Source organism: Theropithecus gelada, chromosome 7a (genome assembly GCF_003255815.1).
Source record: "Theropithecus gelada isolate Dixy chromosome 7a, Tgel_1.0, whole genome shotgun sequence".
Classification (NCBI taxonomy): Eukaryota; Metazoa; Chordata; class Mammalia; order Primates; family Cercopithecidae; genus Theropithecus; species Theropithecus gelada.
This window is the reverse complement of record NC_037674.1, coordinates 26,790,918-26,809,888: the sequence shown is the minus strand read 5'-3', so window position 1 is coordinate 26,809,888 and position 18,971 is coordinate 26,790,918. Positions and strand designations below refer to the sequence as shown.

General features: G+C 36.8%; 1 protein-coding gene across 3 annotated transcripts in view; it reads left to right on the top strand.

The window, feature by feature from the left end:
* DMXL2 (Dmx like 2) overlaps nt 1-18,971 on the top strand; it is a 174,850-nt gene that overhangs the window by 115,803 nt on the left and 40,076 nt on the right. For 2 of the 3 annotated variants that reach the window (XM_025390578.1, XM_025390579.1), the window contains exons 18-22: nt 272-1,951; nt 5,374-5,484; nt 8,740-8,909; nt 11,835-11,932; nt 12,345-12,510. In XM_025390578.1, the coding sequence (XP_025246363.1) occupies nt 272-1,951; nt 5,374-5,484; nt 8,740-8,909; nt 11,835-11,932; nt 12,345-12,510 (2,225 nt within the window). The remainder of the gene's footprint in view (nt 1-271; nt 1,952-5,373; nt 5,485-8,739; nt 8,910-11,834; nt 11,933-12,344; nt 12,511-18,971) is intronic. The other variant, XM_025390580.1, reaches the window with a different exon arrangement.

Genomic DNA, 18,971 nt, shown 5'->3' with positions numbered 1-18,971 from the left:
AAATGGTTGCCTCATTTAAACTTAATTACCTAAAAACAAATTAAGTGATTATTATTGCATACCTTGATTTCACTGATGGGCTCTTCAAGACCTTTATAGATACGTTGGCCAGTGTACATTTAGTGGGATACTAGTTAAGAGGAAGACTACAGAGTTATTCTGAAGAAGCTCATAGTGACTTTGACTTGATCACATTCCAGAATTTGATTATTACCATATTATTTTGTGGCTTTATTATTATTATAACTAACTTTGCTTTTTCTTTTTTAAGGCCATCTGAGTTCTTCTTCAATTTATCCAGTGTGCCTTGCACCTTATTTAGTGGTTACAACTTGTTCTGACAATAAAGTACGCTTCTGGAAATGTTGTATGGAAACCAACCCAGACTGTAATAAAAGTGATGAGAAAGAAATTTATCATTGGAAGAGATGGCCTTTGATGAATGATGAAGGAGAAGATAATAGCAGTACAGTGAGCATCGTGGGAAGACCAGTTGCTGTTAGCTGTTCATACACAGGTCGCCTTGCAGTGGCTTATAAGCAACCTATCCACCATAATGGTTTTATTTCTAAAGAATTTTCCATGCATGTTTGTATATTTGAATGTGAATCTACAGGAGGATCAGAGTGGGTTTTAGAACAAACAATTCATCTTGATGATTTGGTTAAGGTTGGGAGTGTACTTGATTCAAGGGTCAGCGTTGACAGTAATCTGTTTGTATATAGCAAGTCAGATGCACTCTTGAGCAAGGATAGATATCTTATTCCGAATATCAAACATTTAGTACATTTGGACTGGGTATCAAAAGAAGATGGCTCCCACATTCTTACAGTGGGGGTCGGTGCTAATATCTTCATGTATGGAAGGCTTTCAGGAATTGTGACTGAGCAAACCAACAGTAAGGATGGAGTAGCTGTCATTACTTTACCACTAGGTGGTAGTATCAAGCAAGGGGTTAGGTCAAGATGGGTTCTTCTTAGATCTATAGACTTGGTATCTTCCGTTGATGGTACTCCTTCACTGCCTGTTTCTCTCTCTTGGGTAAGAGATGGGATATTGGTGGTAGGAATGGATTGTGAAATGCATGTATATGCACAGTGGAAGCATGCTGTCAAATTTGGAGACACTGAAGCTGATAGTCCTAATGCAGAAGAGGCAGCAATGCAAGATCATTTGACCTTTAAATCTAATATGCTGGCAAGAAAAAGTATTGTTGAAGGAACAGCTGTTTCTGATGATGTTTTTTGTTCACCAACTGTAATTCAAGATGGTGGCTTATTTGAGGCTGCACATGTACTTTCCCCTACTCTTCCACAGTATCATCCAACTCAGCTGTTAGAATTGATGGATTTAGGGAAAGTGCGAAGGGCTAAAGCCATTCTCTCTCATTTAGTAAAATGTATTGCAGGTGAAGTAGCAATAGTTAGAGATGCTGATGCTGGAGAAGGAACTAAGCGACATCTTTCTCGAACTATTAGTGTAAGCGGCAGTACAGCGAAGGAAACAGTCACCGTAGGAAAAGATGGTACTCGAGATTATACTGAGATAGATTCTATCCCTCCACTCCCACTATATGCATTACTTGCTGCAGATCAAGATATATCCTACAGAATTTCAGAAGAAAGTACAAAGATACCACAGAGCTATGAAGATCAGACAGTAAGTCAACCAGAGGATCAGTATTCAGAGCTATTTCAAATCCAGGATATAACAACGGATGATATTGATTTAGAGCCCGAAAAGAGAGAAAACAAATCAAAAGTAATAAATCTTTCTCAATATGGACCAGCTTACTTTGGCCAAGAACATGCAAGGGTACTTTCAAGTCATCTTATGCACTCAAGTCTACCAGGCCTTACCCGTTTGGAGCAGATGTTCCTTGTAGCTTTGGCTGATACAGTGGCTACTACCAGTACTGAGCTTGATGAAAGCAGAGATAAGAGTTGCTCAGGTAAATATTCTCACTAAAAATGGATAAAGTTGTACCTAATAGAAATATTTGTATTATCTGTATACTGACTCATTTATTGAATTGTAGTCTCAACTTTCAAACTTTGCATGGAAAAGACCTCCTTAATAGGCAATTACTATTATATAATATGCTCAGAAAAGACAGTTGAGGCAGGCATATGAATACACAGATTTGTGAGATCCATGTGCATTCTCTCATGAGTTTTTACACAGAAACCTTTGTGTCATTTTTGATTTATAATCTCTTGTTTTTTGTGTGTGTTTGGGTGGGGTTTTTGTTTGTCTGTTTTTTTGAGACAGGGTCTTGCTCTGTTGCCCAGGCTGGAGTTGAGTGGCACAGTCACAGGTCACTGTAGCCTTAACCTCTCAGGCTCAAGTAATCTTCCCACCTCAGTCTCCTAAATAGCTGGGACCACAGGTGTGCACCATCATGGGGCCAAGCTAATTTCTTTTTTTTTTGTAGGGACTGGGTCTCCTTACGTTGCCCAGGCTAGTCTCGAACTCCTGAGCTCAAGCAGTCCTCCTGCCTTGGCCTCCCGCAGTGCTGGGACTATAGGCATGAGTCACCATGGACTGGCCAAGTCTCTCGTTTTTTAAAATCAGATTGATCCCTGTGATTTTTCCTTTGATAATAACAGCCCATTTGTTAATGTTACTGTGGAATCATGAGGCTTATTGGGACCTCATGGGCTCAACTTGTTGGTCTTCCCATTTCTAGCCATAAACAACTTTTTACAATTACCTAATTTTCTCCAAAAAGTCTCTTCAGAGAGGTTTCCTTACAGTTAATGTCATACGTATTTTGCCTAATTCATTCTGTAACTAGAAAATTTTTGGCTGCTTCCTGGAACTAGATTCCATTCTCTTTTATGCACATAGTTCAGGGTAATGTTGTAGATTGTAAATGATAGCATTGGCAAAGGAAACTGAAAATTAATGATCAAAATTTCATTAATTCAATAAATATTGTGGAGGAGTGAAAAATGGCTGTGTTTCAGGCACTTTCTTTACTTTATCATATTTAATTATCACAATCTTCTAGCAGATAGCTATTATTATGTTTAACTTTATAGATGAAGACACTGATCCTTAAGAAATTAAGGGACTCACCTGAGATCACATAGGCATTAAGGAGTAGAAGTGGGGTTCATATGTTTATAAATTATTGACTCAAAGCCTGTACCCTTTTAACTATTTCATAATTTCCAGATTTGTGGGGGAAAGGCAGCTGGAAAATATCTCTTCATGTAGATTTACATCCCTATAGTATATCCCGCAAAGTTTTCTCCTCTGCAGGTTAAAGTAACTAGAGACCTTCTAGGGTTTTGCCTATGACTTATTTTCTCACTATTAATTGGAAAAGAAAAATCTTAACCATTATGAGGTTGTATGCAGTTGAGTGAGATTCTTCCCAGAACAACCTTAAGCTTGTGTTGTGTGTTTAATATATATTAGTTTTTACTGTGGGACATTAAGAAACTAGGCATGCCATAATTTGTAAAACAGAACAGTTTACACTTTCTAATACAAAAGTGTATCATTGGCTAAAGCAATATAGAAATAGTGTATCCTGGACACAGTGGACATTGATGAGGTAATAAGGCAGGAATGAATGTCTCCATTTCACAGGTGGGAAACCGAAGGTCAGAGATTAAATGAGTTACACGTCTCAGTAAATGGATTCTAAGTAAATGAGTTCTTCCACTTGTTTCGGTGAAACAACGTACAGTCATTCTTGACTCTGCTTTCTCTTATACCTCATATCCAGTTCATTGGCAAATGCTATCAGTTCTATTAATATCCAGAATCCAACAGTCAATTATCATTACCTCTGCAGTTACTACTCTGGTCCAAGTCCCTGTCATCTCCTAACTGCTTTATTCTTGTTACCTCCGTCTGTTCTTTGCCTAGGAACCAGTGATTCTTTTAAAATCAAATCACATTAAATCTCTCCTTTGCTCAACATAAACCAGTGCCTTCCTGTCTCACTTTAGAATAAAAGTTAAGAGCCTTAAAGTGGCCTAAAAGTCCCACACAGTCTGTGCTCATTTCTGCTCTATTAGAATGCTCTTCTTCCAGATTCATGCATGGCTCATTCCTTTACTTCCTCAAATTGCTGTTGGCATGTCATCTTACTGGAGAGTTCTTTCCTGGCCATACTGTATGAAATAGAACTCTCTTACTCTAGCATTCCCTATCTCTCAGTCCTGCTTTATTTCTGTTCGTAGCATTAATTTCCACATATTATTTGTTTATTGTTTGTCTCTACCTCCTAAAATATGATCCCCAGGAGAGTAGGGACTTTGGCTTATTCACTGCTGATTTCCCAGTACCCAGAGAGTTCCTCACATGTAATAGATGCTTGATTTGTTGAATGAATAAGTGGACAAATGAGCATGGTGGCTCACACCTTTAATGGCAGCACTTTGGGAGGCTAACGTAGGAGGATTGCTTGAGACCAGGACTTTTAGACCATCTTGGGCAACATAGCGAGATCCTATGTCTATAAATAAATAAATAGATAGATATTAGGTTGGTGCAAAAGTAATGGCAAAACTGCAAATACTTTTGCACCAACCTAATAGCTATCTATCTAGCTAAATAGATAGATAGATGGATAGATAGAGGTAATGAAAAACAGAGCTAGGGCTTGATCTTTGGCCATTTAAAAGTTTTTGTTTTTTTTTTTCTGGAAAATGCTGTTTGATTGTATAATGTTTGAGTACTTCTGAAGTGTCAGTTATTGGGCTAGGTGCTGTCAGTATTTTTCCTTTGCTTTTATCCAGCAGTGGCTATAGTTTTGGTTACACTTGCCACACCTTCATACTTCGACTAAGTGGAATTCATTTGTATAAATAAATTTGTGGAATCAAGGTGAAGATTCAGCCTAACCATGTAACACTAACTCCCAGGGGATTCAAATTTTAAATCTTTGGTAGTACGATATTTCAGTTAATTTAACCAAGGTAGAAAATATTACCTGTTTAAATATATAACAAATGATTTCACATCAGTTATGTAATTTCCATTACATCTCATTGGAATTCGTATAGAAAATATTATTAAAAGTTGTACCTAACATACTATAGTTAATATATTTTTTATTGGATTTCAAGATGTCTTTCATTTATTAAGTCACTATAAATGCTTTTGTTATCTGTTCTAATAGTTAATTGTATTTCCCCAAATCATTTTTCTTTTAAGAGTTTTAGTAGACACATATATTTTTTTGTAAAGATATGATTTTTTTGTAAAAACGTTAAAGTGTTCAGGAAGGAATACACTAAAAATATCTTATGTATTTTATATAAATTATGACTAAGTTTGTTTATTTTATAGCTTATCAGTTTGTGGCCTCTTGCATTCTTTTTTCCTTAAACGTATTTTCTGTTTAAATTACAGGAAGAGATACATTAGATGAGTGTGGTTTGAGATACTTGTTAGCTATGCGCCTACACACATGCCTTTTGACATCTCTGCCTCCCTTATACCGAGTGCAGCTACTTCATCAAGGTAATTCACTCACTGAAGCTTTGCCAACTTTTACTTAATATTGGAGCGGTGGGGTTTATTCACATTTGTGTGTAAACATTAGGTAAGTCATTACGTGCATACCTATCACTGGCCTTAAGATCTTTCTGTCACATAGTACCCACTTATCATTTTTCTATGCATCCTTCGGCTCTATTCTGTGACTTACTTTTCTAACTAAGTTTAGAATAGAATTTATTTACTGAAGTAGTAGCTTAGGGGGTAAATGTGGTATGCCTGAGGTGGTAACCTGAAGTGGCTCTCTGCAGAGTAGCCCTAAATATCTTGATGTCTTTTCTTTGAAAAATTGTGTAAACTTTGCTCTGTGATATGTTTTTGTATTTATTTTAATGTAAGCATTATGTTCCAGTTATTTGCCAGCAAGTAAAGTTGATGATTCAGGAAGATCTGCCATATTGATAACAGTGGATTTGCATACTTCAAGCATACTGCCACACCTGATTTGAGACATAAGGATTTATATCAGCCTTGTTATTACAGAGTAAAAAATTGAAACCATAGAATTAAAAGTGACCTGCCCAGGATACAGGACTATTTATTAGAAGATTTGGAGTTCGAATCCCAGTCCAGAGCTCATTTCATTGGACCATATTTCTTTTGAAACCCATATCTTGGAAAGAGTCCCATAATATATGTCTTAGTATTACAGAACCTAGAACACTAGGCTTGATAGACTGTTATTCCTCCCCATGGCACTTATACCCTTTAACCTATGAATGTTCTTTGAAAACATAACTTTAAATAGCCATCTGAAATTCTGTGTCTAAACTGTATTTTATCTACCCAATACTTTATTTTTGAAATAGATTTTGCTGAGGTTTTTTTTCTGTTTGAATTGTCACTGTAATGAAGAACCTTGTAGCTTGGCAAGTAAGTATTTACATTCCTGTTTATTTCCTCATGCTAGTTTTCTAGCAGTGGAATTACTGAATCAAAAGGCGTGAAAATTATTCACTCTTGATAAGTATCATGAAAATGCCCTTCAGAAATACTGTGCTCATTTACATTCCCAGAAGTTTGTATATACTTACTGTGTACTCACAAAAATTGAAAACAAAAAATTATTAAAAATGTAAAATAAAAAAAGTTTGATGATGCCAAAACTCACCCCATTGCCCACATTTGATATTAACATTTTAAGCAATCTATGCCATTTGGATAGATTTTTAAAATGGTATCTCCATGTTCTCTTTAATTTTGGGTGATAGTCAAGTGGTATTGAATCAATTAATAACAATTTTTTGCATTTCCTAGGGCAATCTAAAACACTTCAAATTTCTAAAGTGTTGTCAAATTCCATTTTCCCTTCTACTACAGTTAAAGCATGGGCAATGAGAAGTGACTGGTGTTATAGGTGATGGTCCTGGGACCAGTTTTCAGGGAAAAATTAAGTAGCCAGTATGTAGATAGAAAAGCTGAGAAGAGCAGAGGTAAACTGTAGAGAATAGCCTGCCATTGGTAGGTAAATAAAAAGAAGTGCCTGTTGGTGCCCCTGTTCTTTTTCTTCCCTAATAACGTTTTTCACCTCTGCAAGTTTTCAAATACATTCACTGCTCTTAATCTTGCTTTCTGAACCTAATTCTTCTGACATGTCTGTGTGTATTTTTGTTTTGTTTCTTCTTATACCAAAATTTTAATTAATTTAAGGATATAGAATGTAATATGCTATGTATTATTTTATATTATAAATTTTGTATCAGCAAATTATGCATTTTGTGTTGCTGTATATTAGTTTCTAAAGCAGAATTTCAATTATATGATGCAGTAATTCTCTCTTACAGCAGAGATTTAAATAGTCAAAAAAATTAGTCTGTCTTTCAGGTTATTAAAAACTAAATTGATTTTATTAATTTTGTCCGGTGTTTTCCCCTAAATTTATAGTGGCAGCCAAGACATGTTGCATTAGTTTTGTGGTATGATTACAAACACAGTTGTTATAATGAGTGTTGGCAATGGGAAATTTAAGAGAGTTAAGATTGTTATTCAAAATAATAATAATAGTTTTTTGTTTTTTACTTTCTAAAGGAATTATAGTGAAGCAGTAATTATTAGAAAAGCTTTAAACTGCATACAAAATCTGTATAGTAGTTGATAATGAAAAAAATTATGTGTAACAATATTGATACTTAATAGCACTGAGAGGCCTGTGTTGTAATGTGACTTTCATTGACCTCAGACATTTCTTTATTTCTAAAATGAGTTCATAGAGATGGCTACTTGGACTAGTTTGGCTTCTTTCCAAGGCTTCCCAGAGTTCTTCCCAGCATTCCCATTATTCATTACCATTCTGCATGGTTCACATTCATTACGTTGTGTTTTTACCTGCTCTAAGTCGAATTTCAGTTAGAGTGTTATTAATAATTGAACTGTTGATAAATCCGTTAGTACTTGGAAGTCTAATAGCATCAGTAAAGATTTTGTTGCCTCTACAAATAGCCTAGATCTCTGTCAGTCTTCTCCCAGGAGGAAAAAAAAACAAACCCAAAACAAAAAACAATGTTCATCAAAAAGCATCAATATTAGGCACTTTAAACTACTTTTAACTGAAGGCACTAAAAAGAGAGGAATGTACATCATGATTGCAACTTACCCTTATTATTTTCTGGAACTCTCATGAAGTTTAGAGCTTGCTTTGAAGTGATATTTAGCTCCATGGGTAGAGAGAAGAATGGGGTAGTGGTGCTAGAATCGACATCCAGGCCGGTGAGCCAAGTGCTTTTGACTTGAACGAAGCTTTCACCATGCTTTCCTTCCCCTGGGCTCTTGTCGGGGACAACACACCTTGTGTCCTCTTGGGCAGGCCGGATTCACAGGTCCTCGTGACAGAGAAACCTGGAATCAGGCCTGGGCCCTGCACTCTTAGTTGTGTGAGCTTGGGCAGCTCTTGTGACGTCTTGATAAATTTGGTGTGCCATACGTGTGAATGGCCTGATATTCAAATATTTTTATTTCTAATGATTAAGTTTTAGTGTCCCTATTTTTGTAGGGGAAACAAAAACAAATGTTTAGGGAAAAAGAGATTTGGATTTTGTGTATCACATTATTGATCTTGTATTCAGAAACTTATAGTATAAAGTCCTGAATCGATGACAGACTGCCTTTCACTCTTTCTGCTTCAAAATTCTTTCCAAAATGAATGCGTATTTGACTGCATGAAAAATTGTTTTTCTTATTTGATACAATTATGAAGGTTATTATTTTATATTTCCAATTTAGGTGTGTCTACATGCCATTTTGCCTGGGCTTTTCATTCTGAGGCTGAAGAAGAACTGATTAATATGATTCCAGCAATTCAGAGAGGGGACCCCCAGTGGTCTGAATTAAGAGCTATGGGAATAGGGTGGTGGGTGAGGAACATTAACACGCTTCGAAGATGCATTGAAAAGGTAACTTTTTTTTTAGTGGATTTTGAGTTATATTAAAAAAAAAAAACTTTTCCTAAAGAAAAAAGATACTGTCTCCCAGAAAACCTGTAGTGGGAAATTTGTTTGTCTATCTTGAGGTCTTGATATATATATATATATTTTTTTTTGGAGATGGAATTTCACTCTTGTCGCCTAGGCTGGAGTGCAATGGCGTGATCTTGGCTCACTACAACCTCTGCCTCCTGGGTTCAAGTGATTTTCCTGCCTCAGCCTCCCAAGTAACTGGGACTACAGGCGTGTGCCACCACACTCAGCTAATTTTTGTATTTTTAGTAGAGACAGGGTTTCACCCATGTTGGCCAGGATGGTCTCGAATCCCTGACCTCAGGCGATCTGCCCTCCTCGGCCTCCCAAATGGCTGGGATTACAGACGTGAGCCACCATGACTGGTGAGACTTTTTAAAATAAAGTTTCTGGAGATTACAAAAACTTGACCTTCATAAAACATCCATGCAGTATGATATTGTGTCTTTCTATATAGGCTGAATTTATAATATATCCGTGGAATAATAATATTTTCTGTTATTAATTGAGGTGTGCTCTAGTTTAAAATGCAAAAATCTAAATTTAGAAAGTAAACTTGAGTTCTTGTTTGTTATTTACATTACAAATGAAACTTTTTATACAAAGGACTCTCTGCATCACTAGTTTAATAAGTAGCAAACGTTCTTTGCACGCTTGAAATCTCATTGGATAAAAACAGTTTTGATTTGTATGTACTTGAAGAACATATCTGTGGCAGCAAGTGAAATGGCTATAAAAGTTTTTAGGGCAGGTTTTTGGAGTCAGTTTTCTGGTAGATTCCTTTTAGGAAAAAAAAAACCAGTTCAGCTCTCTTCCAGGTTTGGTGCCAGTTGCTTTTCATAAATAATTCCATGTTATGTTCTAATCAACCCTATGTCATCATTTCCATTTTACACATAATGGAACTAAGATTCAGAGAGGCTAGGTAACAAGCCCAAACTCCAGTCATTTATAAATGTTAGATTTAGCCTGTGCCCTTTCTACTTTAGCAGGATTAGGAAAGTGGAATTCTCATTCATATTTTCCTTTTAGTCCTTTGGAATTCCCTGGAGTACAATCAGTGGTACTATATTTGTGAAGTATGAATTTGTTTCTCTGAAGGATGCCAAGACCTTTTCCTGATTAATTCCTTAATAGTAGTTCCCCAAAGAAGACTCACCTGGTAAACTTATGTAGAATGCATATTCTCCATCTCATAACCAGAGATTTTAATTTGGTAGGTTAGTGGTAAGGCTGAGGTTTCTTCATCTTAATCAGCATCCCATGATTCTGGTGTGTATGGTTGTCAGATCACAGTTTTAAATGTGAATCTAAAAGTATTATTTTTCTGTTACATGTAAGGCTACCAACAAAATACCAGTATTTTGTTTTCTAAAATAAGCACAGATATAAGAAGGAATTCATTCCTGCACCAACTAAAAAATGTGATTTCTGATGTACAGGAAAAGTTAATTGTTAAAGAATATAAATGATGCAGTATCTACATTAAATTTTTTATATTCCAAAGCACTGGATAAAAGAGGACATATTTTATCTGAATTGTTTCAGATGTATCCCACAAAGATTTTACTTCTTGTCAACATGTGTCTTGTCATTATAATTGTCTGTGATAATATACATATGATTTATTTCCGCAAGTAATTTATTTCTTAAAATTAAATCAAAGGGATATGTACATTTTCTGCCTTGAAATGTGTATTATAAATCAGCTGAATACAAATAAAATTCTTCTAAAACTGATGGAGCATATTGAAGCACTAAGTTAAATGATAAGGGGCAGAGAACACAATTAAAAGGGGGAAGTGAAAAGAGTATTGAGAGTAAAATGTTTTCTTTTTTTCCTTTCTTTTTTTTTTTTTTGAGATGGAATCTCACTCTGTCACCCAGGCTGAAGTGCAGTGGCGTAATCTTGGCTCACTGCAACCTCTTCCTCCCGGGTTGAAGCAATTCTCCCACCCAGCCTCCGAGTAGCTGCGACGACAGGTGTGCGCCACCACGCCTGGCTAATTTTTGTATTAGTAGAGACGGGGTTTCACCACGTTGGCCAGACTTCCCTCGAACTCCTGACCTCAAGTGATCTGCCTGTCTCGACCTCCCAAAATGCTGGGATTACAGGCATGAACCACTGCGCCCGACCCAAGAGTAAAGCATTTTCGTGATGTAATTTAGGTGTCTTTTCCCTTTTTCCCATACCTTAGTATTATAGCTTCCTGCTTTGCCATCAATGTGAGCTAATTAATAAAACGTCCACTGTTTTTTTGTCAGTATGCCTTTCAGCTTAATGATTTGCAGAGGGTGTATCTCAGCATCCTGGAAAAATCAGATATGGCCTATATGCTCTTATGTTTAAGACAGTATGATTACATACAGTAGAACATGTTGAATTTTCAAGAAAAAACTCACATCTATTGAATATTCTGCCTTCTTTATTGCTTTCTATGTTAGTTTCAGTTCTACGTGGGTTCTGTTCCCTTTTCTAACCCTTACTGTGTGACTGTAGGCAATTCACTTAACCTTTCTGTCTCAGTCAGTTCATCTGTAAAATGGGAATAATGATAGAACCTCATGGTTTGTAGTGATGCAATAAGATAACAAAAGGTGCATAGACTCGTGCCCAGTACATGGTAAATAGTCAGTAAGTGCTGGCTGTAATTAAGATTTTTACCATAATTACTGGCTTGTAAATGATTATCTCTAGGAGCGTGTATTAATATTATAACCTACTGAAGATTGTGAAGCAGAACCAACTTTTTCTGTCTCTACAGTTTCTATCAGCCATGGAAGTAGCAGGGAAACATTGTTGATTAATTGATTGTAATTCTTCTGTCAAATTATTAATTTAATATTTAATTTATCATTTAGGTTGCCAAAGCTTCTTTTCAAAGGAACAATGATGCCTTAGATGCTGCACTATTCTACCTTTCAATGAAGAAGAAAGCAGTAGTGTGGGGTCTGTTTAGGTAAGTTGCCTTGACACTTAATATGATTCAACAGAATAAAGATTGTGCTGTGAGTAAGAAACCTAATGCTTTTGAAAATAATTAGGTGTATGAGCTTCATCAAATCAACTTCTATGCGACTTGGTTCCTTTAGCTGAAAAAAAGGGTAAAATATATTTTCAGCTTAATCTAAGGGGTGGGATGTTTTAAAAGTTGATAAAAGCACTTTGCAAAGTAAAAAATGCTTTCGTTTCCTAGTTATGTATACATAAGGCGTTGACATTCCCTATTAGAAGAAGTGAAGAGATGCTTGATAACAAATGCCGGTTCTTCTTTTAGATTTATGTTTGAGGTTTTTATTTTATATTTTTATACATTTTGTAGAACATTTTAAATTTGGTTTAACCACTTTACGTTTCTGCTTGGTTCCCAGGTCACAGCATGATGAAAAAATGACAACATTTTTCAGCCACAACTTTAATGAAGATAGATGGCGAAAAGCTGCTTTGAAAAATGCTTTTTCCTTACTTGGAAAACAACGCTTTGAACAATCCGCTGCTTTTTTCTTGCTAGCGGGTTCGTTGAAAGATGCCATAGAGGTATAAATAAGAAAACACACTATATAATACTTGTATAAGATTGAAAACCTGAGAAGGTTGTAGAGGAGATCGTAACTTTTTGTCATATGTTTGTAAGGACACAGAATAACTACAAAGGTTGCTGTACTTAAAATAGTGGCCCTGTGGTAAAGGAAAATACGAATAAATTCAAGGGAGAAACAAATGAAAAATTTCAGGTTGGGCATGGTGGCTCTTGCCTGTAATCCCAGCTCTTTGGGAGGCCGAGGAGGGTGGATCACCTGAGGTCAGGAGTTCATGACCAGCCTGGCCAACATGGCAAAACTCTGTCTCCACTAAAAATACAAAAATTATCCAGGTGTGGTGGCACACACCTATAGTCCCAGCTACTTGGGAGGCTGAGGCAAAAGAATCACTTGAACCTGAGAGGCGGAGGTTGCAGTGAGGTGAGATCGCGACACTGTACTCCAGCCTGGGTGACAGAGTGAGACTCCATCTCAAAAAGAAAAAAAGAAAAATTTCATATATGGCACATTGCATTTCAAGACTGTGTGTAAAATGTATGAAAAAAATGCTGAAAAACAGTTTATGAATGTCGTCTTCCCCGACCACTTGTGATTCTGAACTATTTAAAGTATGTAGGTCACGACCTCCTTATTCTGTGCAGAAAGGCAGATACATTAAGCTGTTCTCTTTTTGTTAATGAAATTCATAAATAAGGAACTGAAACTGCAGTTTGTACTGTTTTATAATATTTTATAATATTAGAATATTAAAAATGATGTGAGGAGGTAAAACTTCCCATTTTTTGATATGTAATCCTAGCAGCTGATTATGAGAGTAATTACAAATATTTCTGTTTACTTCTGGTATCTTCCTCTTAGATTACTTACTATCATGTACAATATGAACAGGTAAAGGGCAAATACAATTGGAAATAATACATGATAGAAAAATATTCAATTAAGTGAAAGTACTTTAGTATTTTAAATTTAGAATTAGTCGTTTTTTGTGTGTTTTTTTTTTTTTTTTTTTTTTTTTTACAATTATCCCAGGCATATGAGTTGCTTTTAAATACTGAAGATTTTTTCTTTAAAATAGAACATTGTTTTATTTTTTATACTCGGTTTTGCTGTTGATAATTCTGATGTAATTGTTCATCCTGTTTCTCCATAGGTTATTTTCTTTCTTTTTTTTTTTTTTATTGTACTTTAAGTTCTAGGGTACATGTGCACAACATGCAGGTTTGTTACATATGTATACATGTGCCATGTTGGTGTGCTGCACCCATTAACTCATCATTTACATTAGGTGTATCTCCTAATGCTATCCCTCCCCCTCCCTCCTCCCCACAATAGGACCCGGTGTGTGATGATCCCCTTCCTGTGTCCAAGTAATCTCATTGTTCAATTCCCACCTATGAGTGAGAACATGCAGTATTTGGTTTTCTGTTCTTGTGATAGTTTGCTGAGAATGATGGTTTCCAGCTGCATCCATGTCCCTACAAAGGACACGAACTCATCCTTTTTTATGGCTGCATAGTATTCCGTGGTGTATATGTGCCACATTTTCTTCATCCAGTCTGTCACTGATGGACATTTGGGTTGATTCCAAGTCTTTGCTATTGTGAATAGTGCCACAATAAACATACGTGTGCATGTGTCTTTATAGCAGCATGACTTATAATCCTTTGGGTATATCCCCAGTAATGGGATGGCTGGGTCAAATGGTATTTCTAGTTCTAGATCCTTGAGGAATCGCCACACTGTTTTCCACAATGGTTGAACTAGTTTACAGTCCCACCAACAGTGTAAAAGTGTTCCTATTTCTCCACATCCTCTCCAGCACCTGTTGTTTCCTGACTTTTTAACGATTGCCATTCTAACTGGTATGAGATGGTATCTCATTGTGGTTTTGATTTGCATTTCTCTGATGGCAAGTGATGATGAGCATTTTTTCATGTGTCTGTAGGCTATCTGAATGTCTTCTTTTGAGAAGTGTCTGTTCATATCTTTTGCCCACTTTTTGATGGGGTTGTTTGTTTTTTTTTCTTGTAAATTTGATTGAGTTCTTTATGGTTTCTGGATATTAGCCCTTTGTCAGATGAGTAGATTGCAAAAATTTTCTCCCATTCTGTAGGTTGCCTGTTCACTCTGATGGTAGTTTCTTTTGCTGTGCAGAAGCTCTTTAGTTTAATTAGATCCCATTTGTCAATTTTGACTTTTGTTGCTGTTGCTTTTGGTGCTTTAGACATGAAGTCCTTGCCCATGCCTATGTCCTGAATGGTATTACCTAGGTTTTCTTCTAGGGTTTTTATGGTTTTTTAGGTCTAACATTTAAGTCTCTAATCCATCTTGAATTAATTTTCATATAAGGAGTAAGGAAAGGATCCAGTTTCAGCTTTCTACTTATGGCTAGCCAATTTTCCCAGCACCATTTGTTAAATAGGGAATCCTTTCCCCATTTCTTGTTTTTGTCAGGTTTGTCAAAGATCAGATGGTTGTAGATGTGTGGTATTATTTCTGAAGGCTCTGTTCTGTTCCATTGGTCTGTATCTCTGTTTTGGTACCAGTACCATGCTGTTTTGGTTACTGTAGCCTTATAGTATAGTTTGAAGTCAGGTAGCGTGATGCCTCCAGCTTTGTTCTTTTGGCTTAGGATTGTCTTGGCAATGCAGGGTCTTTTTTGGTTCCATATGAACTTTAAAGCATTTTTTTCCAATTCTGTGAAGAAAGTCATTGGTAGCTTAATGGGGATGGCATTGAATCTATAAATTACCTTGGGCAGTATGGCCATTTTCACAATATTGATTCTTCCTATCCATGAGCATGGTACGTTCTTCCATTTGTTTGTGTCCTCTTTTATTTCATTGAGCAGTGGTTTGTAGTTCTCCTTGAAGAGGTCCTTTACATCCCTTGTAAGTTGAATTCCTAGGTATTTTATTCTCTTTGAAGCAATTGTGAATGGGAGTTCATTCATGATTTGGCTCTCTATTTGTCTGTTACTGGTGTATAAGAATGCTTGTGATTTTTGCACATTGATTTTGTATCCTGAGACTTTGCTGAAGTTGCTTATCAGCTTAAGGAGATTTTGGGCTGAGACAATGGGGTTTTCTAAATATACAATCATGTCATCTGCAAACAGGGACAATTTGACTTCTTCTTTTCCTAACTGAATACCCTTGATTTGTTTCTCTTGCCTGATTGCCCTAGCCAGAACTTCCAACACTATGTTGAATAGGAGTGGTGAGAGAGGGCATCCCTGTCTTGTGCCAGTTTTCAACGGGAATGCTTCCAGTTTTTGCCCATTCAGTATGATGTTGGCTGTGGGTTTGTCATAAATAGCTCTTATTATTTTGAGATACGTTCCATCAATACCGAATTTATTGAGAGTTTTTAGCATGAAGGGATGTTGAATATTGTCAAAGGCCTTTTCTGCATCTATTGAGATAATCATGTGGTTTTTGTCTTTGGTTCTGTTTATACGCTGGATTACGTTTATTGATTGGTGTATGTTGAACCAGCCTTGCATCCCAGGGATGAAGCCTACTTGATTATGGTGGATAAGCTTTTTGATGTGCTACTGGATTCGGTTTGCCAGTATTTTATTGAGGATTTTTGCATTGATATTCATCAGGGATATTGGTCTAAAATTCTCTTTTTTTGTTGTATCTCTGTCAGGCTTTGGTATCAGAATGATGTTGGCTTCGTACAATGAGATAGGGAGGATTCCCTCTTTTTCTGTTGATTGGAATAGTTTCAGAAGGAATGGTACCAGCTCCTCCTTGTAACTCTGGTAGAATTCGGCTGTGAATCTGTCTGGTCCTGGACTTTTTTTGGTTGGTAGGCTATTAATTATTGCCTCAATTTCAGAGCCTGCTATTGGTCTGTTCAGGGATTCAACTTCTTCCTGGTTTAGTCTTGGGAGAGTGTAAATGTCCAGGAAATTATCCATTTCTTCTAGGTTTTCTAGTTTATTTGCATAGGGGTGTTTATAGTATTCTCTGATGGTAGTTTGTATTTCTGTGAGGTCGGTGGTGATATCCCCTTTATCATTTTTTATTGCATCTATTTGATTCTTCTCTCTTTTCTTCTTTATTAGTCTTGCTAGTGGTCTATCAATTTTGTTGATCTTTTCAAAAAACCAGCTCCTGGATTCACTGATATTTTTGGAGGGCTTTTTGTGTCTCTATCTCCTTCAGTTCTGCTCTGATCTTAGTTATTTCTTGCCTTCTGCTAGCTTTTGAATGTGTTTGCTCTTGCTTCTCTAATTCTTTTAATTGTGATGCTAAGGTGTCAATTTTAGTTCTTTCCTGCTTTCTCTTGTGGGCATTTAGTGCTATAAATTTCACTCTACACACTGCTTTAAATGTGTCCCAGAGATTCTGGTTTGTTGTATCTTTGTTCTCATTGGTTTCAAAGAACATCTTTACTTCTGCCTTCATTTCGTTATGTACCCAGTAGTCATTCAGGAGCAGGTTGTTCAGTTTCCATGTAGTTGAGTGGTTTTTATTGAGTTTCTTAGTCCTGAGTTCTAGTTTGATTGCACTGTGGTCTGATCAACAGTTTGTTATAATTTCTGTTGTTTTACATTTGCTGAGGAGTGCTTTACTTCCAACTATGTGGTCAATTTTGGAATAAGTGTGATGTGGTGCTGAGAAGAATGTATGTTATGTTGATTTGGGGTGGAGAGCTCTGTAGATGTCTATTAGGTCTGCTTGGTGCAGAGTTGAGTTCAATTCCTGGATATCCTTGTTAACTTTCTGTCTTGTTGATCTGTCTGATGTTGACAGTGGGGTGTTAAAGTCTCCCATTATTATTGTATGGGAGTCTAAATCTCTTTGTAAGTCTCTAAGGACTTGGTTTATGAATCTGGGTCCTCCTGTATTGGGTGCATATATATTTAGGATAGTTAGCTCTTCCTGATGAATTGATCCCTTTACCATTATGTAATGGCCTTCTTTGTCTCCTTTGATCTTTGGTGGTTTAAAGTCTGTTTTATCAGAGACTAGGATTACCACCCCTGCTTTTTTTGTTTTCCATTTGCTTGGTAGATCTTCCTCCATCCCTTTATTTTGAGCCTGTGTGTGTCTCTGCATGTGAGATCGGTCTCCTGAATACAGCATACTGATAGGTCTTGACTCTTTATCCAGTTTGCCCATCTGTGTCTTTTATTTGGACCATTTAGTCCATTTACATTTAGGGTTAATATTGTTATGTATGAACTTGATCCTGTCATTATGATATTAGCTGGTTATTTTGGTCGCTAGTTGATGCAGTTTCTTCCTAGCATCGATGGACTTTACATTTTGACATGTTTTTGCAATGGCTGGTACCTGTTGTTCCTTTCCATGTTTAGTGCTTCCTTCAAGGATCTCTTGTTGTGCAGGCCTAGTGGTGACAAAATCTCTCAGCATTTGCTTGTCTGTAAAGGATTTTATTTCTCCTTCACTTATGAAACTTAGTTTGACTGGATATGAAATTCTGGGTTGAAAATTCTTTTCTTTAAGAATGTTGAATATTGGCCCCCACTCTCTTCTGGCTTGGAGAGTTTCTGCTGAGAGTCCGCTGTTAGTCTGATGGGCTTCCCTTTGTGTGTAACCTGACCTTTCTCTCTGGCTGCCCTTAACATTTTTTCCTCCATTTCAACTTTGGTGAATCTGACAATTATGTGTCTTGGAGTTGCTCTTCTCGAGGAGTATCTTTGTGGCATTCTCTATATTTCCTGAATTTGAATGTTGGTCTGCCTTACTAGGTTGGGGAAGTTCTCCTGGATGATATCCTGCAGAGTGTTTTCCAACTCGGTTCCATTTTCTCCGTCACTTTCAGGCACACCAATCAGATGTAGATTTGGTCTTTTCACATAATCCCATATTTCTTGGAGGCTTTGTTCATTTATTTTTACTCTTTTTTTCTCTACACTTCTCGCTTCATTTCATTCATTTGATCTTCAATTGCTGATACTCTTTCTTCCAGTTGATCGAGTCGGTTACTGAAGCTTGTGCATTTGTCACGTAGTTCTCATGTTATGGTTTTCATCTCTATCAGTTCTTTTAAGGTCTTCTCTGCATTGATTATTCTAGTTATCCATTCATCCATTCTTTTTTCAACGTTTTTAGTTTCTTTGCGCTGGTTATGTAGTTCCTCCTTTAGCTCTGAGAAGTTTGATCAATTGAAGCCTTCTTCTCTCAACTTGTCAAAGTCATTCTCTGTCCAGCTTTGTTCCCTTGCTGGCGATGAGCTGCGTTCCTTTGGAGGGGGAGATGTGCTCTGATTTTTTGAATTTCCAGCTTTTCCCCCATCTTTGTGGTTTTATCTGCCTTTGGTCTTTGATGATAGTGATGTACTGATGGGGTCTTGGTGGGGTGTCCTTTCTGTTTGTTAGTTTTCCTTCTAACAGGACCCTCAGCGGTGGGTCTGTTGGAGTTTGCTTGAGGTTCACTCCAGACCCTGTTTGCCTGGGTATCAGCAGCGGAGGCCGCA